Source organism: Chaetodon auriga, chromosome 9 (genome assembly GCF_051107435.1).
Source record: "Chaetodon auriga isolate fChaAug3 chromosome 9, fChaAug3.hap1, whole genome shotgun sequence".
Classification (NCBI taxonomy): Eukaryota; Metazoa; Chordata; class Actinopteri; order Chaetodontiformes; family Chaetodontidae; genus Chaetodon; species Chaetodon auriga.
In genome coordinates, this window is record NC_135082.1 from 23,433,154 (window position 1) to 23,460,905 (window position 27,752).

The window sequence follows — 27,752 nt, forward strand, 5'->3', positions numbered from 1 at the left end:
ACTGAAAATAAGTGAGAGTGAAGCGAAACCAACTTCTGCAGGGTGCTGTCTGTTTTTCAGCATTTTCTGATCATTTAAAGTCACGAGCAGTTCAAAGAGAATTTACAGTTCTCCCCCCTGTGGCTACGCCTGTCAAGCTTTCCGCTCTCACAGGGCACATATGTGGTTTACACCAACGGTGGCAGATTTACCACTTGAATTTCTTAATAAGCTTTGAAACAATGTGTCCTTTTAAAATGAGAGCCCTGTAAAAGGGTCGTTGAGTTTGAGTTTGGCCGATGGTGACATGCATGATATCGTCCTGGAAGACTAAAGCTGCGTGACCCATTCAGGCACGAAGCATCCTCACCATCTGATAGTCCATGTATGCCAAAGTGCAAGAAAGAAATGTGTAGAACTAGTTTATCCTTGTATTAAAAGTATGAAAAATGAAATGTTAGACTCAGGTTTCAGGTTTCATTAGCTTAGCTTACATACGAGGTCAAGCAAGAAAGAGGTTAGACTGATGCTTTATTGTTCCTACTTGGAAACAGTATATTTCATCTCTAATGTTACAGGAGAAAAGGTTTTTAGGATGAGGACTAACCAGTGTGTTGCATAATTGAACCTGGTCTAAACTAAATGCATTTGCTAGTAGGGATGTTCTTGCTAATGCTGCTCAGTTTGTCTATAGATGAGATATCAGTTGAGCAGGTCGCTAAAACCAAATTACTGGATGTTACATGACATTACTTTCTGTCTTAGTCTGACCATAGTGATTATATTATATTATCTTTCAAGGAAATGTTCTTGAGATTCTGTCAGGATTGATGTTGTTCCCTCACTTAAAAAATAGCTAAAAAAAAGTCTTCATATTGTATGGAACAGATCTGCCAGATTGGCTCTTCACTGCTCTCTTCTGTGCTGATGTGACAGGGCTAACTGTGGAGGCTAAATTAAAATTATGTTATTCATGCAAACTGTCATGTGGCATAATACACCACACTTCCTCTTATATATACATACTGGATTTCCTCATAGATATAAGACACAACAAGTGAGCACTGGTCAACGGAGTTTCTTTCAAGGAGTCACGTCAGCAGAAATTGCTGGTGTGATCCCTGTTTTGGTACCTTTTCATTTATTTTTTGGTGCCATGTGTCTTGTTGTTGTTGTTGTTGTTGCTGTTATGGGTTACTTTTGTTTGTTGTTTTATGAGTGAGAGTTTCACTTGTTTTCTGATCTTTATTTCTTAGCTTATACTGCATTTTTTGGTTTTATTGACACAGCACGATTTTAATTTGTAGTTTTTGTTGTGTTGATGAGAACCACACGACCACGGATCCATTAAAGAATAACTAAATAAAGAAAACTGGAACCACTGACAGGTTACATTTCTCAGTAAAGCAGCAACAGTCGTGTTTTGGGGTTTTTGGAAAGGCAATGAAAAAAGACACAAGCTTCTTCACTCTCTAAGTGGCAAAGCTTGCTCTTTCTGCAGCCTCATGCACAACACTTCAACATGTGGAGAAATCCACAGATTGACAGGCTCTGGTGCTAACCTATGATTGGACAATAGATGTTCAGTAGAGGAGTTTGCTAAATGAATACAGAGTTCATTATCATCTATTTGGGATTTCCTTTTAATTTCACTTTTTGGTTGTTGGTGGAAAGGAGTCCAAGCCTTCTTTGATCCTATAAAGAACATCAAGATGTAACTTGATGACATGCAGACTTTCTCTTCTGGCATCCTGACTGATGCAGTCTGTCCAACAGAGTAAAGCAACAATGACACTTTAAGAAAAAAAACAATTACTTCAGAGTGCAGATATCACTTTGATGTTTTCATTTGGGTTTGGTGGTGGGCCAGGTGGGAACAGATTGAATGACAGTTTGCCAGATGCAAAGGAAAACAAAGCCCAGGCATGAATTCGCAGTGAACGGGCTCTTTCATAACTGTGTGAAGAGTTTGGCCTCAAGTACGAACTGTCTCACCAAAGAAGGGCTACCTTCTTCAAGCAAATCAAACTTTTTGCAGAATAATACGTGCACTCCTTGTGGACAGAAAGTAGACACTTTATCCAGCATTGGATTAAAAAAAAGCCCCTTTAAGCCTTTCAAGCCATTAATAACAGCATGATCATATTCAAATAAATCTACCTAATCTTTTTGTCCATGCAATCAATACTTCTTTGATTTCTTTGCAGAAACTACTGGAAAAAAAAGGCTGATTGCCCCTTTAATCTCTGGTGCAAGTAGTGGCAACACACTAGGTTTGATTGACTGTTTTTGTATTCATTTGCTGGCTCAGGAGGAAACAAGCCGATAGCTTTCATGCTATTAAAGCTTGGCCCTCCATCACAATGACATGTTTTTAATTACATCCCCATTACTGTGGGCCCCAACATACAGGCTCATAAAGCACATAATGAATAATGTGAAACAAAATGCGATTCTTTAATATATGAGTCCAGATGTACTGTATGTGTGATAGTAGGTATATATAAGGTATTAAAAAAAGTGGCCAAAAAACAAGAAAAATCTATTTCTATTACATCTATTTATGAATAGATGTCTGCTTTTAAGGGCTCTCTCTGCACATAATTCCTTGGGAAAATCTGTTAAATGATGACTGGAATGCCTCTTTATTAAGTCTGTAATTAAAGGGAGAATGTGAAAGGAAAATCTCAGCTTGCTTTTGCAGAGAAAGGGGGAAAGAAGGGAAAAAAGGCCTCGACATGAAAGCATTAGGTCCTGATGAAAAGGTATGCCAGAGATCTGCGTGGATGAAATAATAACTTAATCCAAAAAGTCTGCAAATATCCTGCTTAATCCTTACGTACTCATCACAGGGTAATTGCAGTAGGTGGGGGGACAATGTGTTTGCGTTCCTCTTTGGTTCGGGTCTTTGTGCATGAAGATCAAGAATGAACTGTCCGACTGATTCTTCGCTGTGGATCTTTTGTTCACTTGCATCAAAGCAGAAACTCCTTAAGAGCATTCTCCTTCAGTGTACATCAGCTGACAACCAGTATTTGATTAAAGCAAAATCCACAAGGTCACAAACCAACCTCCTTCCTTTTTTTTCCTGGAGCTTTTCTTTATCTTTTAAAAAAAAAACAATACTGTCTTTTCATGCTTCTCTCTTTTCAACCTTCCCATTGATATCCTCCCTCTCCGATTTGCCCTCCGTGTGCTGTAAAATGCAGAGACACGCTACCAGCCGGGACGAATTCTGGGTGTAACTTTGACTTGAAAATGACCTCACTCTCGGGGTTAACCAATGTCATCTAATGATCAGAGAAGCGGTCCCCTAGAGTGAATTACCTCAAACATGACTTTTCCTTGACCTACTTTTTTCCTCTGTGAGGAAAGTAGAGCCGACTATTAAGGGAGGAAGTGACTCTGAATAAATAGGGGCCTATACAGTGCAGCCATTGTGCTTTGTTCACACGTTAGTGGGTGAACCATTCATGCTGTTACACATTAACCTTTCCACTGCCAAAACAAAACTGGAGCACGCATGCAGAGAACCATGGGACATGTGCACAGTGTTGCACGAGTGTAAACAAGCTATTAATACTATGACTGCTACTACTGATGCTGATAACAAAGTTAGAATGGAATTAAAAGAGAAATATGCATATCAACACACAGAGAAGACTGCACAATAATCATACAGTACAGTGCATACAGCGCTGCACATTATCAGCCTCCACCCCCTCATACACAAATCGCATGTACACACATGAAACACACAGACATGCACGCATGCATACCTAGATACATGAACAAACGTTAGATGCCTTCAAGCAAAGATTAACTAATGAGAGCAGCCCCTTTGTCCAGACTGCTGCATGTTTCTTATTAAAAAAAAGGAGCAGGAGGAATGAAAACCATTCATTCTGGCTTCTGTTAGACTCACTAAATTCATCTTTCTACACATGATGTCATTACAGTGTCTCCCTACATCAGCCCTTCGCTTTGGAGTTTATCTGGTGGTCACGCTGCATGATATAGCAGACATAACTGTTCCCCTGGAAAACTGCAAACATTTAGGCCACACCACTGTTCAGCTCTGAGAAAGCAATAAATATTTCTGCCTGCCTCAAATGTGAGGTCAGACAAGATACTTTAAAGGGGAACAGCCATTACTATTTCAACTGGTCCCGACCAAAATCAAACAAAACATCCCATTCCACCAGGGACAAATGACATTAGTATGGATTACACTGCCGTGGAGGTTGTGTTTGCTCTGTATGTTGGTTAAATTGTCATTTTCACACATTATGGGCATTACCGTTGCAGTGCTACACTGCGTTCCCCCAGCAGCCTCATGCATCATGGATAACCATTCACGACAGCTATTTCCTGTCTGGTAATCGACAGCCGAGTTGGTGTGACACTAAATCCAAATTGTTTTTAATTTCAGCCCTGTTACCTGCTGATCCAAATGAATGTGAGGCCCTGAGCAACCATTGAAGCAGCTTTGGTCAGATGATGAAACTGTACCTAACAAAGAATTCCCTTTTTTCAATGCATGAATTTCAAGCTCGATGAAATCACTCCCACATCTGTTGCTTATTAAGACGGTGCAGTGGTTACTACAGGTGCAGTAAATTCCCGACCCTGCTTAGGATATTTATTGCTTTTGGGTTTACAGTCAGCCGGACAAAAAAGGGGCTGAAACACACCATGGGAATCATTCATACCATTAAACAACAATTTGGCTGCGTGGGACCCTTGTGTAGTGATTTAATCTGCCAGGCATATGCTCCTGTGTGTTGGGCTGAAGAGGAAGCAGCTTTGACAGGTTTGACACCCAAATTGTCTGCAGAGGTTGCCGAAATAAGCATGAAAAGATAGCAGGAGCTAGTGACTCAACAACTTAATGATTGTTGAATGCATGTATGTTGAAGTGCATTAAGTATGTTACTCTGCACTCTGTGTGAAGGATCATTCACTCCGTGGAGGTATTTAGTGTGATCCAACATGGGCCATCTTTGCAAATACTTATTATTGCAATTAAAGATTTTTTTTTTAATCGAGTACAGTTTGAGTGACAGCAAGAGCAAAGCTGCATAGTCTTCCTTATCTCCACACATGACGGCCAAGTGAGACCTTGTCTTGACAGAAATTTCACAGATAATATTGATTACTGTGTCCATCAACAACTTTGAATCTTCCTCAACAACAATTAAGCAAAAAAAAAAAAAAAAACTACCCGGCACACTTAAGTCCCACTGGAAAAGAAAATTGTCCATTTTCTCCCCACTAATGAAATAAAGAACGATGCTAATGGTGATGGCGAATAATCAGCAGTCATGATTGGCTGGCTTGGAGAGAAGCCCCATCACTGTCATCAGTGTGTTTCAGTGCATCCATTCTTGCCAAGCGAATATCCAAGACTCCAAGACCTAAACTCAGAATAGGTTTTTTTTAAAGGTTCCACTCATCTGTTGTTTAAATTATATTCTGTGTTTGGTATTACGCGAGATGCGTCATGAAATCTGCAGCAACGCAACTGTGCAAATGCAGTTGGGCCATAAACCTGTAGGGGGCTCACCAATACTAAGTGTCCGATCACCCACAACTGCACCAAAACCACAAAGCCTCCATGATTCAAAATGCAGTCATAGTATAAATACCATCCATTTGATTTATTTTACTTCTGGTTTTTAATAATAAACCTACATTAGAGGGAGGTTTCCAAACCCTTTTCAGCGTTCAATGTGTGCAGCACAAAACAGCCTTCTCCTGTCTACTTCACTTTCTAAACCTCTTAAACCTCAGGCCATGTCTTCAACAGGTGGACAATTATGACCCATGAAAGCCCTTTAAGTCAAAGGGTCAAAGGTCACGAGAAATGTAATCAGTCCCAGCACTGAAAGGACTGAACCCCTTGGTTTTGCTGCGTCGTAACATAATAATGTGATACTTTATTGATCCCTGCTATGCAGCGCTCCATTTTCACACCCTTCTATCTACAGAGAGGGCAGACCAGCGACCCTGGACGGGTGGTAACGACCCGCGCAGGAACACCGCGGCAGATCATTTCCAGCAGGGGTGCTGCACTCAGAGTTCCCTGACAGAAGGGTGGTCTCTCTCTAGCCAAGGGGTCAACCTGGCCAAGTGGGCAGGAGGGACATCTGTTGACACCTGCTGCAGAGGCAAAGCAAAACATCTGTAGATCGTATCAGATGGCTCAACCTGATACCACTACTCACGTGCATGTGTATGTAATACTGTATCTACCACTTTTGGGCACATGTTTAGATTTGTCTAAAGCAACAAAGTAATGGGGAATTAAGGAATCTCAAACTCCAGCTCCACGAACAAACAAAAGTATTTAGTTTGGTTGATGTCTATCAGCACATGCCTTGAAGAATCTAATTTTCTATTGATAAAAATGGTAAAATAAATTAATAACTTGTATAGTAATTGCTAAAACAATATGATCTATAATGGGATATAGTGGGAATGAGAGAAAATCTGTCAAAAAACAAAAATATAATATAACAAGCCTTAGACTAAGCTCACAACAATTAAAACACAAGCCAACATCCAGGTAATTCTTCCATTATCATGAAGTCTTTAGCTTCCATAACTGCTATATGCAACACACCCTTAATGCAATGCAAATGTTATCTGAGAAATGATTACAAATTGTGATAAGGTTTTATAAAGCCACAGCTGCAGGCTGTTAATGATAGTGAACGCACAGTAGTGTGCAAGCACATGATGCTGTGTGAAAAGCAGACACACCAAAGCTAAACCGAAGTCTTTCAGCCCCTCAGGCTTTGGCCGTCCAGCAGAGCGACTGAAACTCGCCACCACACAACGGCCTCTCCTCAGGTTACAATGGCTCCCCGCCCCTGAATGATTTCTCAGAGCCTCTAATTAGTGCCCACACTTGTCTTTGGCATCCAGAAAAAGGAAGATTGAGTGTCAGTCTATTCACTACAGCCGTCTATCAGTTGACACTCTGGTATTCTGTGTCTGAGCCCCTGAGCCCGGATTTAGATATGATATCAGCACCAAAATAAGCCATAAAATGAAGAAGAAACCCATCCAAGTTCAGTATTTGTCCTTTTAATTTATAAAAGCACATCATCAGTTTCTATCAAATGCACTCTTTCTTATTTGATTTTAAAAATCTCTTAAAAAGATGACTTTCTTTAATGAATACATGCTTTGTTGCTGTCAAATGCGTCATTTAGGAGGCAAAATTTCAGGTCGACACCGATCTGTTTTGAGTGATACAAAGAAATAAATGGACAGGTGGCAAAAGGGAGATAGCTCCCACAGAAAAAGAGAAGACGTCATAAAACCACTGACAATGATTAACAAATGATCTCCAGGAGAAACAGTGCAAAAACAAAGCAACAACCAAGGGAACAAGACAAGTGCCAAGCAGAGAACCAAAACAGTTGCTAAAGCCTTCAATAAAGAGCAGGAATCTTATATGCACAAATATATTTCATCTTTCTTTGACTGTATGCCCACACAACAAGTTACAACAGTGCACAGGCCTGAAAGTCTCTCTGTTTCTCTTTCCAAATTACGATCAAGGCCTGCGCCCTCGTTAATGCAGGGTGCCCCAAATCAACCTCAATTTCCTTGACAGTTGTCAAACTCAGAATCAAGATCAATGTTAATCATTGTTAAGTAGATGGACTGATACATTAGCACAAAAAAAGAAAGTTAGAAGGCTGTGAGATGTTTCTCACAAACACTGGGAGACGGGCTTAACCTCCTCTTCTGGCTGGAAACCAGGCGTTGACAGATGAACCACGTCTTTTTTAGACTTCTTTCCACAGCTGTGGACGGCAGCTCCAGGCTGCTTTGTAGTCACATCTGTGAGCTGGGCAGCTGGATGTTTGGAGAAAATTACAGTTTGATCTGTGGCGAGCCAGATTGGAAGACAGCTTTGCCGGAGCAGATACAGACACTGCGATTAAGACTGATCAAAGGTGCAATTTTTGCAATGCATGTAGCTGCGAGGATTGATAGCTGATCACAATCCACTTTGTAGCTCCCTGGCTCCGGGATAGAGGCACTCAAATCTGCAATGAACAGCTTGAGAGGGGTCAGTAATGTTTTCAAGTAATGATTTCTAAATTGATCTGGGACCACACATATCTGCGCTGGAATCTCAGTAAAGCTTAGGCTGCAACTTGGACTGCAGCCAAATTCACACGCTGAGTCAGTTTGTCTTCACACATCTTCCTCCCCTTGTCCTATTACTTTAATCTTATCTTAAATCACGAAAATCCAAGTAACATGGACCTCCCAAAGCTCACTGTAGAAAGTCCTTGCTCTTAAGAACTTGGAGCATCGTCGCCAAGTAATGGCAATTTAAACACAACAGCTGTCCCGAATTCCCAAAAAATCACACAATTTACATAACAAACATAACCCCTGAACAACCCTTTAAGAAGCTACGAGCAATGCAAGCAAATCTGGGTGAAGCCTTAAAATGTGTGATGAGATTTTCAGCTGCGGCAAATTGAATGATTTAATCCGAAGCAGCAGACAATGAGACAAGTGAAAGAACATTTTAATTGTGGCAGTTTAAGAATAAAAATCTCTGCTCTGTGGCTCTGCTTTCAGATACAGATTGATTTCTTTAAGCGGGTTGCCCTGGATCTCTAATTACCGCCATCCCACCAAGCCTTCATAACCTTTTGGCCCAGCTGTCTAGAGAAGAAGAGCTGCAGTGCACTACCCAGGGTAATGAAAGTATACTCCTTTCAACCTCTATTTACCAAGGGAGCGTTTGCTGAGCACAACTGCTCTTTTCCTGTAACATCCTGCTCTCGCTCACACAGATACGGGCCTGTTGCTACCCTCTACAGCCACAGTTACTTGCTTTGGTCAAAAACACTGTGACGGCAGTTGCTGAAAGAGGTGAGGAGTGTATCTAATTCACTGGCCAAGGATTCCCACAGGATTCAAGATGACGACCTCCTGGCCAGAAGTTTGCTTTGCTAATAATTCTCTTTCCAATGCCAAAACCAAACGCCGTCCAAACTTCAGGGAACAACGTCTCCGCATACATCCCAGCATAACAACTTGCCAAAGGGCTGGCTTTAGTAGCAAGTTTGTACCTGGATCTTCAGAATTGACATGAGTAGCAATTTGAGGATTAGAAATGGGAAAATTGATGTTTCTGAGGGGAAACGTCTGTAGGCGAGGGCAGTGACTTAGTGTCTGCAGGTTAATTCCCTTAAGAGGGGAATACAATTATTGTATAATTGCAATCCGGCTCACAGAGCAGCTCTCTGTGGATCTATTCATCCAAGGGTTTCCAAAGGATTTGTTTTTCAATCACTATAGCAGCACTGTTTAAAGAAATACACTGGAGTGTATACACGTTTTGGGAAGCAATGTCACAAGCAGCAAAACTGTGAAACTTCAAATCTTTTGATGAAATGCCTCATCTCGCTTCCCGCTCTGATTCAGTATATGAATATAAAATCTTAGTGCTATGGCTTTGACCCCTGCAAGTCTTATAGTTGGTCAGTTGCTACAGGAGCTTGAACTCATTGCACCTGTTGACTTGATAAAAGCCACAGAGCAATAAAATGTGCAAAGCTTCAAATGAGATACCACTGAGGGGGAAAAAAAAGCAAACAGGACCTCAAAAATAGTTTAGCAAAACATTCTTGATTTTAAAAAAAAATGTCATGTCGGCAACTCCTGGCTCCAGAACAGAGTGCTGATCAGATCTGCGATTTATTTTGGTCTGTGCTGATGGATGTTTTCCCCTGAAACAACTTAGCAATCAGTTAGAGAAACAAGTGAGGGATTAATCCTCCATCCTCCATCCTAGATCCTACATAGCTCATTAGCTATCGAGCCAGTCTGTCCTCACCAAAAAAACAGGTACATGGGCCATCCGTGCAAGCAGGTTAGTACGCAGATATTTCCATTTATTATTATGTTATCTCCAGAGAAATTATGCAAGGAGCAAAAGAGGAAGTCAGGTGATGTACGGCAGGTGGGTGAACTTTCATCCAGCAGACCTCTGTTTGTGTCCAAGCATCTTTCCTCAGTGTGGAAAACGTTACGTTAACTGCTCATTGAAACCTCTACGGCACCTTTCCTGGTGACTGAAATTACGTCGACATGATGTGATTTGTTGCTCCCTACTGATTGGTCAGGGAAAAACATTAGCTGGACTACCGATCCAATCAGTGGCTGTCTGTGGAGACCAGCTCTGTGCAACTTATTAAGGCAAACAACAGTAATTCTCATCTGAGACAAGCCTGCTCCATATAAACACCTCCAGCCACTAAATTAAAAACCTGCAGCTGTAATTGAAAAAGGGAAGTGATTATGATTTACTCACATCCAGTAAACCCAGAGGTATGTTAGTTAATCAGCTGCTGTCCACATTAGATGTAATTGTAACTCATCAAATCATCAATCTCTTTCCGCACAATAACCTCTTGTTTGACCTTCAATTACCTTTGCATCCGAACACACACACTCGTCACCATGACTGACACCTGCTGAGGGCCGCTGTGATGCCACCAAACTCAGTGGGTCTCAATTTAATGTGTGTTTGAGAAATGACAAATAAATGGTGATGCTAAGCACTTAGCACCCAGTTTTAATAGTCTGCACAGGTCATTAAGCCTCTGACTGTCCATGGTTTGACAAAAGGCCCCCAGCATTCCTCCCTGACTCTCTCTGACTGCTCGTAGAAAAGCATTTCAATCATCTGTGTCCATTTGCCTGTAAACATAACCCCGCTGTTTGATGCAGTCCTTATCAGAAAAACACAAACAAGTAATGGACGTACACAGCCAGCGACTAAAAGCTTTACTTTATCTTTGGAAAACAATGAATATTCATGAAGCTGCATTTAAAGAACAACAGCCGTGTAATTACCTCATGAGATAAATGGTTATAAAACAGATGCCTTTCTTTCCTGTGCTTGTAGAGAGTGGATATGTAGCTACATCGAGGAAAATACATCTTAAACCTCACAAATTATTTCCTGGACGAGGCAAACATGAGCTGCGGCCTGAGCAGCAACCATTAATTAGCATGAGAGGGACTGCAGAGCGGGTTTAATAAGTCACAAATATAGGCTATTAGTGAGTTGTTGGGTGAATGATCAGGAAAGGTGTTAGCTCAAAGCTTGAGGTGAGGGGAGATGGCGATGGAATATCCCCGAAGATGTCTGCGTGCATGATGTCACGTCTTTTTAGCTGCGAGCTTAACACAGGTAAGGCCACATTCAGGAATCACCTGTTTTTTGCACTGACTTTGGCAGACAACAGACGTTGTCATAGCAGGAAAGGTAGCAATTAATGATGTCTCTGTCCCACTCAGCCATGACAGTGAGTCAGCATGAACAATACCAGGACCCTGAAACTAGCTCCACCCCCTGCGTCTCCTGCTATGACAAGCAGACTGTGAAAAAGGTCTACTGACAATTAGCTGATCGTTATTTTGTCCATTATTAATGCTTCTTTGTTTACAGTGCTCATCTGTCAGTGCTTTAATTATCACTCCTGATTTAACAGGACAAGACGTGATTCTCAGTGCAGTATTTAGCAATAAGTGACCTGACATGAACTGATCAGTCATCTAATCACTGCAAAAGAGTTTTTATATATTACTTAATATTAATATTACTCCTCCTATAACAGCACTCACACTCAGGTAATAATAATGCACCAATATTTGGTGATGAATGAGGACAATCCCTTTTTTCATGTCCACTAAAAGCAACTATCTCCTACAAATGATGTTTATCACATTGTGGTCTTCAGCGAATCATCATTTGTTTGATTTTTTTCACTATCACTCATATTTGAGGTCATTCAGTTATCTCCCTTTTTAATGACCACGTTTTAATAATCCACATTATTGTGAGCTCAATTTGTGGAACGGTCTCATTATTATAATTTGCATTTTCGGAAAATACAGTTGGTCCCAAAATGCTCGTGTTTTGGGATGTTCTAATGTGCTTCGGCGCTGTCTTTGAAGTGTAATGACATGTAAACATACGTCTGATTTGTAGCTACAGAACTAATGTGAGGCTCGACTGTTCTCATCTGTATCTGGAGACAAAAAAACACTTTCGAAGAGCAGAGTGTCAAATTCACTCCATTGAACATACAGAAACACTGGCAGCAGCAGAGTGGTGAAAAATGCTTCACGTCGACAGCATGCATGCAAACATGTCGATGATCTGCCTGAGAAAATCCGTCACCGCAAGCATCCGATGCTGCAAACCACGCCAAAAACACGCCAACTCAGTGACCCGCTTTAAATCTCAGTTAAGGCCTGTCAACAGGTGTGAAGGCAGACAAAGTGTTGAACAAACGTTGGCTGTCAAGGCAGAAAATGAGAGATAGATTCTGACAAACGGAGTTGTGCATGAAAGATCTGCCTTGTCAATGGCGTCTCATTAGTTGGCGTGGTTCCGGGGCCATTTTAATGCTGCTGTCTGTAAAAGCCCTAATTAGAGACAGCTGAACAGATGTTGATGTGATACGGAGGGAAAAGGAGGAGGAGGAGGAGGAAGAGGGGGCTTAACACCTCTTCTACTAACTGCTTGGTAACCTGTCATACTCTCCATGCAGAGTCTGTCTTTCTCTCGGCATTACTCATTCAGAAGGTGTCCTTTCAAACTGTTATCACACAATCTTCCCTGTGAAGAAGAAAATGGAGTGAGAAAAGTCTTGTAGAAATATGAGGAGAGACGATCATCTGTTTAACATTCTGCTCAGTCCATTTCAAGGTGGTACTCTTTAGAGGAGCCTACATATCTCTATATATTATTCATTTAATCTGAGCATGTCGCTTCAAGTTTCGATGCAAATCTTACAGATTAACTGTTCAGCAAACACTGCACGATGAGGTCTTTTCCCTTAATTTAAGACGACACTCAACAAGGTTTCTGTGCACAACTGGAAAAATCAACAGCAGTTGTTTACTGTGTACACTGATGCATTATTACAGCCAAATGTTTAGCCTGTGATTTAGGCTCAACTAAGGCAGATAAATCTGAAAATAACTTGCTTCTACAAAACAATGCAAGACCATCAATTTTAGACTTATCCACTGCGGAGAGCATTTTCAAAAAGCATCACTCTAAGATGTGAAAAAAATCAAAAATGACATATCTGCTGTGTACACGGCTGTGCTTCATAATTGTGATTTAAGACCGAACTGCTGACAGAGCAGGTAAGACAGCAGCTGTAGGTGTAACGTACACACACTGGGATACAGCAAGAGGCTGAGGGTCATGAACTTACACAACATAATTTCTTGACATTTTAAGACTGTTTTTCAAAACACTCACATTGCACATTGTGTCAACAACAACGCTAAACAGACCTTTCTCGCATTTGACATTTTTACCTGTCAATCACAGGAACTAAACTAAAAACACCAATAAACTCAGTGCTGCACGTAGCTGTGACAGTTCTCGGATCCCTTTGTTTTGCATTCGGGCCCATTGGCACAGCTCGCTGGCACACCTAAATGGAGTAAAGCCATAATTAAGGTTATTAGTTACACCTGTGCTTTTCCTGCCACGACAAGTCAGATTGTGAGATATTCCTAATAACTAACCAAACCCTTTACGAGTAAGATCCTCCATTCATTTTGTTTCAGTATAATCAAAATGCATCCTGCTAGTAGTAAATCACAGTATGCCCGATACTTCCTACAACACTTCCTGCTTTGGTGCAGCCATGGAAAAAACAATTGGAATATATCACATTACTTCCAGTTCTAAGATTATTTGGCATCCTCTGATTACAGCATCTCGTCCCAGTTTGCAGTTCCTTTTAAAACTTGCCTGCATTTTCACCACTTGACTGAGTTTGCTATATGCTGTACGCCTCAACTGGTACTGAGCCACGTAACATGCTGGCATTGAGAACTCTGCTCTTTACACCTCTGCAAGAAGTGCCTAACCACAACCAGAATCAGATTATTTCTAAAGTACAATACATTCAGCAGCATGTGCAGAGACAAATGAGCCACTCATGGTACGCACTGGCCCGCAGGGATTGTAGAAAAAGTGGCGCAACTTCAGTGATCAAATAGATGTCCAAGTAACAAGAGAACCAAATGTAAAAAATAACTGGGCATCTCTGTCTGACTTACTGGAAGTCTGTGTGTTTCATCACAGGGCTGTTGAATGAATAAAGTTTACCCTTCCAGTAAATGTGTAAGTGTTGCCAACTTGCTTCTTACATTGTACAAGGACAGCAGCTTCTCACGCTGCGACACAGGTACAGATTGCACATTGTATCCTATTCACCAGAGCAGTTTCCTCAATGAACAAGTGGGAGTCGAATGGAAAAGGCAAAGCCAAGCGTCAGGATATTAAATTAAATACACCCCTGCTCTTAAAAAATACATTCGAAAAATCAGCGAATGGGTATTAAAGTTTATCATCTGTCCTTTTTTAGTGAGTGTTACAGTCGAGTACAATTCCAGAAGCTACCAGAGTGATGGGCTGTAGCTCCAAGACAAAACACTTTCCAGTACCACAGACAATCCGGTATTACAGAGGAGCTGGCTCAAGTAAGAGGTAATTTCGCTCTTATTTTATTAAATGGAGGTTGCTGCAGATCCTGTTCAGTGCGCAGACAGCTACACACAAACACGCACACACACACAGTTGGCAAAATCATTCCAGTCAGTCATAAGACCTAACAGCTAATGTGCATTTTCATTCCATTTGGGCCGTAGAAATGGATACCCTCCCATGAGGATCCAAGTGTAAGCATGCCGTGGCAGCGCGTATCCAGTCTGCACCGAAAACCATTTGTGCTTTGGGAAAAGCCATACATTCTCAAAATAGTATGTGTGATTGGGTTACCGTCTCTGTATGCCAGTGGCATAGTGTCGTATATCACATCTCACCATGTGCTAGGTGACATAATCCAGCCAGCATGGGACGGCGCTGTGCCGATGATTACTGGGACAGGTGTGTTTTTTATTTCCCCCCCTAAATGCATTAGAGCTGGGATATTTCACATCTCCATTTAATAGCTTCTGGTTCTTTTCTCACTCTCCTCTGATGGCGCATAAAGAAGACACAGTGGTGGTTTGATTTCAGCCGGCATGCATGACCTATGAGTTAGTATTGTATGTATTTTCGGTAATGTGAAGAGAAAGCAAGAAAAATGTCTTCATTTATGAACTTTGGCAGGATGTGGGACGCACAGCGTGCTACACGAGCAATACATGGAGAAAAAAGGCGATTCTGCTCAGATTTACATTTACTCCAGTCGGTCAAACAAGCGCAGCGTCCCAGTATTTCAAACCTGAAATAAATGAGGCCACGCTGCAGAAAATACACAACAATTAACATTTAGTGTATAATCAAGATCTAATTGGTTGGAGGTTAATATAAATACAATGTACAGTAACTGCAAGGTTATCAGCTGGAAAGATCGCTCTGCTGCTGAGCTTACAAGTTACTATTATTGACATTTAGTGGCAATTTATTCTACAGCAACCTGTCGTGTAATAACTATTGAATCACATTTGAGGTGTGCAATATTCTGCAATACGTGTAGAATGTTGTTGAGATCTGATAAAACGAGCAGTAGTATCAGTCTTCACTATTTTTGTAATTATCATTTGTCAGATGTGACTGACTCTGACATCCCTCTTTGGGTAAAAGTGTCAAACACAAATATCTTTTGGCTTTCATTTTGTTACTGTTTAAGGTAATTATCTGGGCTTAACTGAGTCCATTTTGTCTACCCTAGTACAACTATGGGTGCAGCACACACTTTTTATTTGTGCAATAATGTTTTGAAGTCAGTAAAATGCTGTAATTACACATCCATCTTCATTTTATTGTCCTTCAAACTGCTCAAGCCAGACATTCATATCATCTCTGCACTGAGGTGCTCGATGTGTATTCTAAACTGTACGAGGCTTCTCACACATCAGCGGCTCTCATTGCTGCTTTCTAAAATTAGCATCATTAATGACGGTGCTTGATAACCATGAAACGGCTCTGCTGCAGCTGATGGATGTAGTAGCTCGGTTTCACGTGTGTGGAAGCTTTCATATCGGGGGAAAGGAGGCACACGGTGGTAAAGTGAAATCATTCGAGTTTGTTTCTGCCACAGTGATGGGTGATGGGTTCGCATACTGTGACCTCTGAGAAAGTGTTGCAATCAAGCGATGTGGCTACATTGTCTAGTGTTTCTGTGGAATTCTTGGATGAAAATCCAGAGAAATGCAACATAAATACATTTTTTCATTTGAAAATAGTTCCTGCCAGGAACTGACTAAAATGAGTTTGGGTCATATAATGGTCACGGTCATTTCATAATAGCCTATTGGCTCTTAATTAGTCATTATAAAGCACTTATTTATGCCTTATTCTGCATGACCACAACTGCTAGCCCATTAATTAAGAGTTTTTTCTCAATAATTTCCTAATTTCCTCTTATTAGTAGAAAGTAAGGAATTGGGATTTTAATAACTCTAGCCTTTTATAACCCCAACCCCCAGAATAAGGGATTAGTAAGTACTTTATAATAACTAAAAAAGAGCCAATATGCTGCTATGCTAATTAGCAACTAGTTAATGGTGAATATGTGTACCTTAATATACAGTGTGATTATTGGAGGTGTCATTCATGACCAAATAGTGTATCACAAGTCAAAAGACAGCTGTTTTTCCACAAATGGGATGGCAATTGATTTAGCTTCATTTGCCACCTGATATGGAGCTAATCAGGGATGATTTATTTAGAGAGTGGCCAGTAACTAGATCATTAGACGCTGGTCATTAACATAGTATCAAGCAGTCCAAGTTATTCAGGAACTCATTGCTATTTATAAATCAGAATTTATTTCCTGTCTGGTTTCTTGTCTGTTTCTTGGGGGACTTCTCTGCATTTTATACAGACAGATAAAATTATGAATGCCTTAATTTATAAAGCACTTTTTTTGTACAAATTGCCTCATCCCACACACACCATCAGGAAAAATTGGGGTTGAGTGTCTTGTCCATGGACATAGAAGGAGCTGGGGATGGAACCTTTTTATCGACCGTATTGTTAAGTGTTACCAAAAAACTTTTATTCTCATAGCAGACACAGCTGTGGGATTGTTCAGCACTTGATCTGGGTCAAGCTCCCTGTCAGTCAGCTGCAAGGTGATGCCCATGAAGCCCAGTGGATTGAAGAGTAGAGTCATTACAGGATACTTTGAAATACCTCTCTGATAGGAGGCGATGACATCTGCCAAGCTATGCAGACATGCCCTCGGGAGACGGTATCCAAGGTCAACTCATCAAGCAAGATGTTTAGTCCAGTGGAATTCCAGTTGACATAAGACAACCAATACTCACAGGCCGACTGAGGTCTGTACAAACACAGTGCCATGCTGGCAAAGTTTCACACCTTCACAGCTTCAAGTTGATCCAAACGGTTTAAAAGCTTCAGTTTTAGAGGGAATCCGCTCTGCAGCAGCAAGAATGGTGATAACTCTTGCCAGAATTGACAGCAGATCAAACAACTTTTTTAATACTGCCATAGTTTTTATACTACATAGCTTGGGAGATAAGTACATCCGCTTGCCTTAACATGCTTGGTGTTCAATGCAAAACGCACATAAATTATGACTTTCAGTTCTCCAAACTCTGATGCCTCCCCTCATGAAGGTTAAGCTTCTGAAGTATATAAAACCACTAAAAATGTGATGTGTTGTTTAGGTTATGTTTTTGAGGGAAGCACTGGTGAAGTTAAGGTGACTGTACTGCATAAGTTTTCACTTTCTGAAGGGAAATAGCACATCTGAGTAAAGTTTCATGACCTTTAAGTCCTTCAGAGCTGCTCAAAAAGTAAGCACACCTTCTTTTGTGGATGTGTTGTTGACCCTCAACAGCAATATGACAGTGAGAGCAGTAAAACACAGGTCAGGACAACAATCCGGCCGGTAAAAAAACAAAGGGGCTGAGGAAACGATGCTAACTCACACTGAATGACGGGTATTTGCTCTGACAAGTAATCTTGACTTAAGGCAGACATACTCCACCCTTCATGTTTAGACTGCAGCAGGCAGACACTTCCTTCTGCCCGTCATAATCAATGTTAGCATTGGGACTATTTCCAGTACCGTGTTTGGAAGTCTGCATTTATTTACTGTACATTTTTCTGCTCTGGGAGTCTCAGAGGCATGCAGTCGACTCACAATTACTCTCTTTCTTTTTGCTTTCTTCTATTCAGTCTGCTTCATGTGGTGCTGCTTTGCTCTGTGCCAGCTGGTCAGACTGCAGCTACTTGACTCATTTGTGCACAAACAGCTGATAATATTCAGCAAGCCCTTCCGCTAGATAAGGAAAAAACACGATAAAAAGGATAAACAACATGATAGAAATGATATCTGTATTTGTTTTGCTTGTGAGGGAAAGTGATTATATAAAATCTTTTCAACTGCAAATGTAGTGGCGGCTTTCAGAACAAGCATTGTGACTGAAAAACAGACAAAGCCAGACGTTTGAAATGATATTGCCGAGCTGATGGTGGAACCCTTATCTGCACACTGCGAACATTTCAGAGAGAGAGGCTTCTTATTGGAGGGCAGGACAATGAAACCACTACAGAAGCTGCAGGAACTGAAGGAAGAGAAACAAAGTACAACATGTAATATATATAGAGAGAGAATTTTTTAAGACATTATTTATCAAGGCAATGTTTGCATTTTCTCACCAACACCCTGACCCAGTTCCAGACACACCTGGGAGCTGCAAGTACACAAACTAAACTTCTGATACTGGCCGTTCACAAATATCCATGGTACTTTATTATTGCAGCTGTTTTGTGGTTGTAGATTTGTGATTTGTTGGTCTAGTTTTTAGCGATCAGTTTTCTGCTAAACAAGGTACTAGCTATCTGAGGCTAACATGCTGCTAATACAACATTCTTTGTGACGGCTGAAGGCTGATGCTACTTCCTGTGGGGACTTAATGTGGATATTTCACTCTTGGCTGGTGGAGCCCAAAACAGAGGTGAAAGTGAATGAGGGACTTCTTTGACAGTGTGCACTTTTGTTAATCCAGATTTCTTGCAGTACTCATAATCAGCTTTTTCTGATTTATAATCACTGTTATTGAGTATGCCATCTTTTTCTGATTTGAGATGCTCAAAAACATGACTCGAAATAAATGTAAGCGTTACTGCTCGATGTGTAAACTTTTTGCTAACACATTTGCTAACACATCACCTTTTTAAGGCTGTGTTTATAGCTTGTTGCGCTGCTCCCCAAGTGCTCATCCACTTTTTGGCGACCAAGGTGTTACTGATTTTGACTCCAGTGGACCATCACTGGCCAAAGCACTGACTGCAAGCAAATACAGCTTCACTAACATTGATTTAGCAGGGCACAGACAGACGTGGTGTCGGTGGAGAACATTTCTTCTCCAGTAGAGCTTAAACATGTGACCCAGATCCCTTGAAAACTCCCTTGGCTGCTTGAGGAGGTGGGGGAGACGGCGCTCTCGCTGCCTGAAATGACAAACAGCAGGCAGGCGGTGGCATGCTTTCCTTGCCAAATACAGCACTTCACGTTCAAATAGTGCTGACAGGGAAAACATAGACACTGTTATCCAGGGTCCCCGACTCCAGAGTGAGATGTTGAGGGGAAAAACTCCTCCCGCCAGTAGACATAGACATGCCTGTATTCACTGGTCGAGGGTTGCTTCTGCTGCTATTGTGGAAAAATCACATAACTGCAGATTTGGGGATTTTCTTGTTCTTACTTACACTGATTTTTACATGGGAACGGATGTGCTTAGAGAGGGCCTGAGAAAGCGGCTAAAAACCCATTGTTCAAAATATAAACCGAAGGCTTCATTGAGAAAATAAGAAATCATGCTAACCACCCTGACAAACCTCTTTTTCTAAGTGTGGTTTTCATCTGACAATAGTGATATACTCGGTGTGGTGGTTGCCCTCTCTGCTTCCTGCTGAGTTCATTGAACATTCGAGCCGTCCATTTTCTTTGATGGTTTTAATTCAGCCAAGCATACCGGCTGCTATTGCACTGCCCACTACAATGATTAACTGCAGAGTGCTGCATTCATTCATTCAAGCAAATCCATCAAAGTTCAGCCTCTCCTAACTGGAAACAAGCTTTCCCAGGGAAGCAGGCTCAGGAAACATCTGACCTGTATTAAAGAATGAATGGAGATTCCAAGACCGGCTAGTTTTGTTTCACTGGTTTAAGAGGCGTATCGTAATTTCAAATTAAAACACAGAGTTAAGCACTATGGAAACCACTTAAAATAACATAGTGGAAACTTGAATGCCAGCTGGCCACACTTGTAGCTGCCAGCAGAAGAGGCTTACACCTACAGTGTATAAATCACTATGTTTGGTCTAGTCAGAACAGATTTGGTAACAACTGGCAGAGAAGGAGAAACACAATGATGCCTGACTTTGTCTGTAAGAAGATGTTTGTTTCAAACAGCTTTAGAGCTAAAAGTGTCAGACTATCCAAGTGGAACCCACTTTATTTTTAATCCCTGTACGTCCTCATAAACATCTCCTGAGTAATTTAGTATAAGACATACAGCAGGTTTATGTTACAGCCATCACAATTTGAATTCTTTCAACTTTTCTTTGAAGTCTTTCTTTAATGTGATTTGGTATGGATGATGGCTTTAGATAGCCTGCAGAGATACCCTTCAGCTGCCCTTTCTAAGGGGAAGACGCAAGCTCTGTCATTGCAACAGTTACCGAATTCATTTAAAATTGACCCCAAATACGAACGTGAGTTAATTTAAACTTCTGAATGCGATAATATGTTTCTGTGAAGGAGAATGTCTTTTTGTTATCTTGCCATTAGTGGCGAGTTTTTATGTTTTTATGTACAGGGTTGTACCTTTGGCTTTTTATAAAAGAACCAAACATTTTCTGATGCATTAGCTAATCTTCAATCGTTCAAACTGAGGAGTTTTTGTGCCTTTACAAGCCTTAGAAGTGCTTCAACTGCCAGTCAACTAACATTGCCTGTCTAAGAAATGAATGGGACTTTTACTTGCTGAACCCTGAATGACCAAAATAACTCCTCCCACTTCACTACCTTTTAAGTGTGCCATTAACAACTGCTCTCAGCCATCTATGAATGAATGGATGACGTACGCTTCACATTACACCTGAAACAGTCATGGTTCCAAACAGGGCCACCCACTCTCTTTCCTGCTTTTTAAGTCCCCGCTCTAAACTGCTTATTTGTCTGCATCATAATCTAATGAATGCACAATGCACCTCTGTATCTTCAACCCTCCATGTATGCATGCATACGTGAAAAACCGCACATGTTCCACATGGACCTGTGACCCTTATAACCCCAGTCCTCCCCCTAATCTCGTAATCTTTAGCGGAACAGCAGCCTCTGTGATCATTGGCAGGTCTAGCGCGTTGCATACCTTCCTCCAGTGGTGCTCTAGAGGGATATGTGGGAATATCTGCAGGTAATCCACATCTCCTACTAATATTTGCAGCCATTCTTTTCTAATAAGGCCTGGGCCTGTGCTTACGGGTGGGCTAGGTGGGGGTGAAAACACAGCCATCTATGGGAAAGCAAAGCCGGACCACTTAACTAAGAGAAGTGTTATGATGAGGCGCCCCCCGAGATGACCTGTGTGATTGAGAAGCTGAGGTGCATCTTCAGCTGGATGTGCACACAACTGGCAGCTCTGCCAGCAAATCACAGCCTAATAGAGAAAGCCATTGTAAACACCGTAGCATGAACAAAGGCCATCTCCATGTAATGAAACAAGCTTATAGAGGCCATTAGGTAGTGTGCTTGAAGACAAGGTGCAGCTATAGCTCAGTGGTGATATACTTGAATGTATTTGCTTAAGGGGGGAAAGGCCACTCTATTAAATCTGGAAACTATAAATTCTGCAGTTTTATGACAAATCATCTATGCCTCTTAAGAAATACATTTATGTGCTACTGATTAGTTTTTCTAAATGCCTTTTGGAAGAAACAATACCGTCTGAGATTCATGCATCATATGTTGTTAAGTGTAGGCAACTAAAACACTTCAGAAGAAAGGTTTTAGGTTTGGTTAAATATTGAAAAATCCACTTCAGGTCGTCATTGACAATTACAGTATTTAACCAGACAAAAGCAAGTGCTTTGAGCTGCTTAACATAATCATAAAACGGTTAATCAGCTTTGGATTTCAGTAGCAAAAGTAGACTTTTACAAAACAGTGCAATCCTGTTAATAACCATCATGAAAAATGAGCCTGAGATCCTAAAACGCAAATAACATGCTTGGTAAAATCATTCTGAAAGATTTAATTCTCACAAGAAAACAAACATTTGTAGACAAAAGCAGAGGTTGAGCTGGTGGTCGGGCTGGATGGCCGCACGCATCTGCTTTCAGGCCTATTTCATGACTAAAACCATACAAATAATTTTATGGTGCAACTACACTCGTCATTTTTAGCAATGGTTTTTCCTAATAACCATGAAACCTTATAGCCATGTGGCGAACACATGAAAATGGCATGTGCTATAAATGTTATTGTAACATAACCCTCAGTAGTAGAGGAAGGAAATGTTCATATTATTTATGACCACAACGCATAAAAATTACATTTCAGAGTTCATGCCCATTCTGTTCACCTTTTTGAGACTTTTGTCCATTTATTGTGACAGATGGTTACTCCACACAGCACTGGCCTCAATGGGAGACAGCCCCCTCTGATATCGTACGGAGTCATCAGCAGCTGCTTGCCAAGTTTAATACGACTGTTGACCATAACTCTCCGGGCAACTACTACTAAACATGCCAGACAGGTCTGGCTCTTTCCCCTCCCTCAGATCGATATCAAATTGTCTCACAGAGCATCAGCAATCAAGCACGCCAGAACAGTGAGCACTCAGACGCTCCAGTCAAAGGTTACAGACAGCCTGGCCAGCTTCGCGCTCAGCCAATGTGTGACCGCTGTTTTAAAGAGTTCTTTGACAGTTTAACATCTCTCCACCCCACAGTTCCCCCTCCTCCTCACCCACCTCCTTCATCCCTTTCCCTCCCTTCTCTCCTCCCTGTTGTTTTCCTTTCTCAGCCGTCCTGATTAAACCTGGACATCCCCACGGGAGGGTCTGATTTCCCAGCCTTGACTGTTACTGTAGTGAAGTCAGCGCGGCATGTCCTCACACAAGGCCAGTCAAACCCACTGGCTCTACACGACTGAGTAATGAATGAAGTTTGACCAGGGCAACATCTGCAGGATGCAGGCATGTTGTTACTTTGAACTGTCCTCTGTGAGGTCCTCCTGCGTCTTAATGTTGTGTAAATCTCGTTCAACATGTCAGTCCAATGCAAATCTTTGACTATTTATTGCATTTTACTAGTTGTTAAGAAATGATTACTTAGAGCTGTGTAGATCAGGTGCACGCCATTATGAGGAAGAACATTTTTGTTTTGGAGTTTTACAAAATCCTCCTCATGCACAACACTTGCTTCACCATTTTAATTAGCTCAGGAAGATCCATCTGACGCACTTATCCTCTAAAGAAGGGTTGCAGGACTTGATTTTACTGCTCCTGCTTATAGGCTTGTACAGCATGTACAGGACTGTGCAAAAGCCAGTTAAAGATGGACTATGGCAAAACTGTCATTGTAGCCTATAATTCTACTGCCAGTATATCCTGGCTTGGTAATATAGTTCTTAACTGCCCTTTTGCATACATATCATGTCATGCAGCCTATGAAAACATGAGTTGAAGTATAACAATGTAAGTCAAGTGTTTTGTGGGGAAAAGTAAAGAATCTGAGGATTAACAGAATTCCAAGAGGATGAAAAGACCAAGTAAGTCGTGCATGAAGTGCATCACTGGAAAGCGAAAATCAGTTGTTTTGGAGGTTCGAGAGATGGACAGACGCTCCCCATTGCACGCTCGCGCCCACACGCGCGCGCCCACACACTCTAAAAACAAAGAACTTGATTGCCAAATTGCCCATGATGGCAAGAAATCATTGGAGGGCAATTACGTCCTTAATCCATCTCAGTGTAGATACACCATCAACTTCAGCCTAACGTGGACGCAATATTAAACACTGAGAAAGCTTTTTTTGAATTTGATAGTGCAGCTCAGCGCATTTCAGAGGGTAAGCAAATTACATCGCCCGGAGCCACTACTGCTGCATGAATGGAGCCTTTTTTATGATCACAGGGAGAACTTTTCCCGGGGGACCTGGAATTTCAGAGGGTTTTCCCCCTTAAACATACACGGGTACACTTTAAAGGTAAAAGGTAATTTTGCACTTCCTATCCTGGATAATGCTGTTTGAACTGAATGAAACGCTCATTCATTGCTGTTTAAACCGAAGCAAGATGTGCATTTTAAAAGAATGGCTGCAAGCCCAGTTAGAATAAACATTTGGTTGAGTGTGCGCGATACTCATGTTCTATTTCGTAACTTTTCTACATGTTACAAACTGCAATGAAAACTCACCGTTTTGCTCCTTTACACCTGGAGGGTGAAACTTGCTGACATGACTTGATTCAGCTTCCGAGCCATATTGTTGCAGAAGCGATGCAAGAAGGAAGAATAATGGTAGGATCATTTGGATGAGTGGTGGTTGGCGATCTCAAAGCGCTGTTGACGGGATGGTTTGTATCACCACACACATGCGTCGTTTACAGGACAGCAGTGCTGTTTTGGACACATTTGGAGAGGATAAACGCAGAGTAGAATCCACATAATCTTAATCATCAGTCCTTCTGGAAAAAAGTGAAATTTATATCTCCCTAAATCAAGTCAAATCCTCCTCCAAAGCCTCCAGACCAGCCGCTTCTGCGCAACGCAAGTGCGCACCTGTTGGTTCTGTGGAAAGTTTGATACTGAGTGGACAAAGTTTGGCTTTAAGTAATTATAATCCTGGAATTAGTTGTAAAAGCGTCCTTTTGCAGGCATATCATTTATGGTACGAGATCGTTAGAAAGGCGCAGATGCATTTTGGCTAAAGCGCGCGTCCACGGTGCGTTCTTGACTCTGAATAAATCCCCGCAGATCTTTACGCATTACAGCAAAAGCTCTCACAGAGGGACAGCGAGAGAGTCCAGCAACCTGATACAGTCTGTACCCCGAAACCATTCGCAACACCGAGACGAGTTCTGTTGTCTGGCGAGGTCTTGAGTCATAACTTGGTGGAGACTGAGATAAAATATCGCTGCGCGGCGAGGGTTGGGTTTTTGGAGACTGCCAACTGACAGCACAACAGGTGCTATACATAAAGTACAACTTCCCAGCCGAGGAAACTCCCTGGCATGTTAACTATTCCGCTGCTGCCTGGTCCAGTGAGGTGTTTCACCCATTTTAGTCTCAAATTGGCAAATACAGTCCCACTTGTTGCAAACAGTTTCACACGTTTCCAGCAGTTTTCAGGAAATGTGTCTTCACATAACTAAGAGTAAAGCGGCTCAGCAGAGGCAGTTATGATGAGAAGAGTGTCCATACGAGGCAATTCTCAAGATAACAGCATTCCTCAACAATAGAAAAATAACGTCGAACAGTTAAAGACTAAAGGTTAAATGATCACGAATGGACATTTTTTGGAGCTCAGTTCAAAAACCTGAACATTTTAAAAGTCTGATGCTTGGGAGTTATTTGTCTTGTTCCGCTTTGTTTCCACAACTGCTGAATCCGGTAAAATTAGACAGAAAATGAAGGATTCTGTCACACTCAATAAATAAATAAATAAAAGCAGAGATAAGACGATTTTCTCTTTCTCTGCGCATCATCTCACTTAATACAAGTCACATTTTTACAAAATTAAAATAATTTCTATATATTTTTGCTAATCATGATGCATTTTACAGAACTGACTAGTTTTTCTGGGTAGTTTTGGCCAACGTCAGTGAAAAAGAAAGCTCTGTTGTAACAATTTGGCCAATTCTGGGAAAGAAAATCAAATATGACAAAAATCACTTGCTACTGTGTGAGTCTCATTTGCTCCCTCTGTGTTAGTGCTCATAATTTTCCTTTTCTTCCTACTTTTTTCTGTTGGGCTTCATCCTCGTGGCCTCACTTGCATTTTTTGCCCCGTGCATCATGGTCCATCAAATTTATAACATATACACGGTTAAACAATGAAGTCCACAGTGCACATCACATGAGCTGCTTCATTATTCAAGAGGAAACTTTCCATAAGAAAATATGCCTAACTAAGCTCATTGTAACCATGGAGTGATTGTTTAAAGCCTCGATTCATTTTCCCCACAGAGAGATGAAAGATAAATGTGTACCCACACAAGACTTTTCAACACACTGTTGTGCATTCTGCCTAAATGTTTCTGTGCAAGGAAATGTTTAAGGGCTTCTCAATTTGTCATATCAAAGCAGAGACACCGCTTGGAACAATACTCCCTCCTGTTCCCAATTTCCTTTCTCCCCGGCACACTGTTGTACCTCATCAACTGCTTTTCATGTGGTTCCTCCCATTCTATTGTTGGCAAAATCCACCAGTGTATCCCCCCACTGTATGGTGAGTATGCTGCAGCACAGACACAACAATCAAAGCAGAGCTCGAGACATATTGAACCCATTGGGCCAGACACATGATGCAATGCTGAAGCAATTTACCCCCAGTCTCACATAGCTTGGAAACTACCACCTCAAAGAAAGTGCAGAGCAGCCATCTCTCCCGCACCAAGGTATGAAGGAAGGTTTTGTGGTTTTAATCAAAGTTAATGGCTGGGAAAGGAAGGCATGGGGCATTGATACAGTCATTTCATACGTGTGTTGCCCCCGTGGAGAGGGGCATATAGAGGTCTTCTTGTGCCTGCTGCAAGGGCCAAGGCCCTTTGTGTAAAGGAGAGTATCACATTCCAGCCCTGCAAGGGCCTGCAGCAGATGTCAGCACTTCAACATTGTGGAATCCCTCTCTCTGTTGCACACACACACACACACACACACACACACACACACACACACACGCACACGCACACTCATTCACCCCTTGAGGTTTTGTCTGTAAAAGCTGGGTATTTTGTCTCGTTGTTCACATTTGATTGCCGCTTCCACGGTGGTCTTGTGAAACGTGGAGGCTTTGATACAAAGAAATATAATAAACAGAGGAAATTAGAAACAAGGCAGAGCTTTTGGGTCATGGCTAACATACAGAGACATGCCAGCAAGGAGGGCTTTGTGTCCACCCGGCAGGCTGGACATGGAAATGTATACAAGAGAGAATTCACAGTCGGCGGCTCGCAGCTAAATCCCATTAGACTTGCTTGCCTTTTCGGGACACATTCTGTCAAACAAACAAATGCCCTCTCCCAATCAGTCCGTATTACACAACGCATCTGTCACACTGTCTGCGGAACACCAGTTTTGTTCCAGGTGAAATGAAGTGAAACACAAGGGAGCGGACATGTTTGCTAAATCCAGATCGTGGCTCATTATTGCACCTTGAAGGCAAAAGGCCTTTGAGATGACTTCATTTATATGGTAAAACCTCCCGTAGCAGCTGCAGGAGCTTTTGCTGTGTGGTCCTGCGAGGACTCATCTGTGGTCTTCACTGGAAGTGGGAAATATGCCAGCAGGATGAATTTAGAAAGAAATGACTCACATTTTCTCAGAATTTCTAACAAATTGACGTCTTTATGATGCGGTCTTATCATTGAAAACACAGATACCAGGTTGTACTAATGTTTGCTCTAAGGGTGCTCTGTCTTTCAATATATGGACACACTTTCATATAATAGTGAGATCCTTAACTTGTGTGGATACTAAAGTCT

The 27,752-nt window shown here is 41.5% G+C and overlaps 1 protein-coding gene across 2 annotated transcripts in view; it reads right to left on the reverse strand.

The window, feature by feature from the left end:
* pdgfc (platelet derived growth factor c) overlaps positions 1–25,214 on the reverse strand; it is a 44,971-nt gene extending 19,757 nt beyond the window's left edge. Inside the window, exon 1 of one of the 2 annotated variants that reach the window (XM_076739252.1) lies at positions 24,466–25,214. In XM_076739252.1, the coding sequence (XP_076595367.1) occupies positions 24,466–24,577 (112 nt within the window). In that variant the 5' untranslated portion in view covers positions 24,578–25,214. The remainder of the gene's footprint in view (positions 1–24,465) is intronic. The other variant, XM_076739253.1, reaches the window with a different exon arrangement.
* Between the last annotated feature and the right edge of the window lie 2,538 nt (positions 25,215–27,752).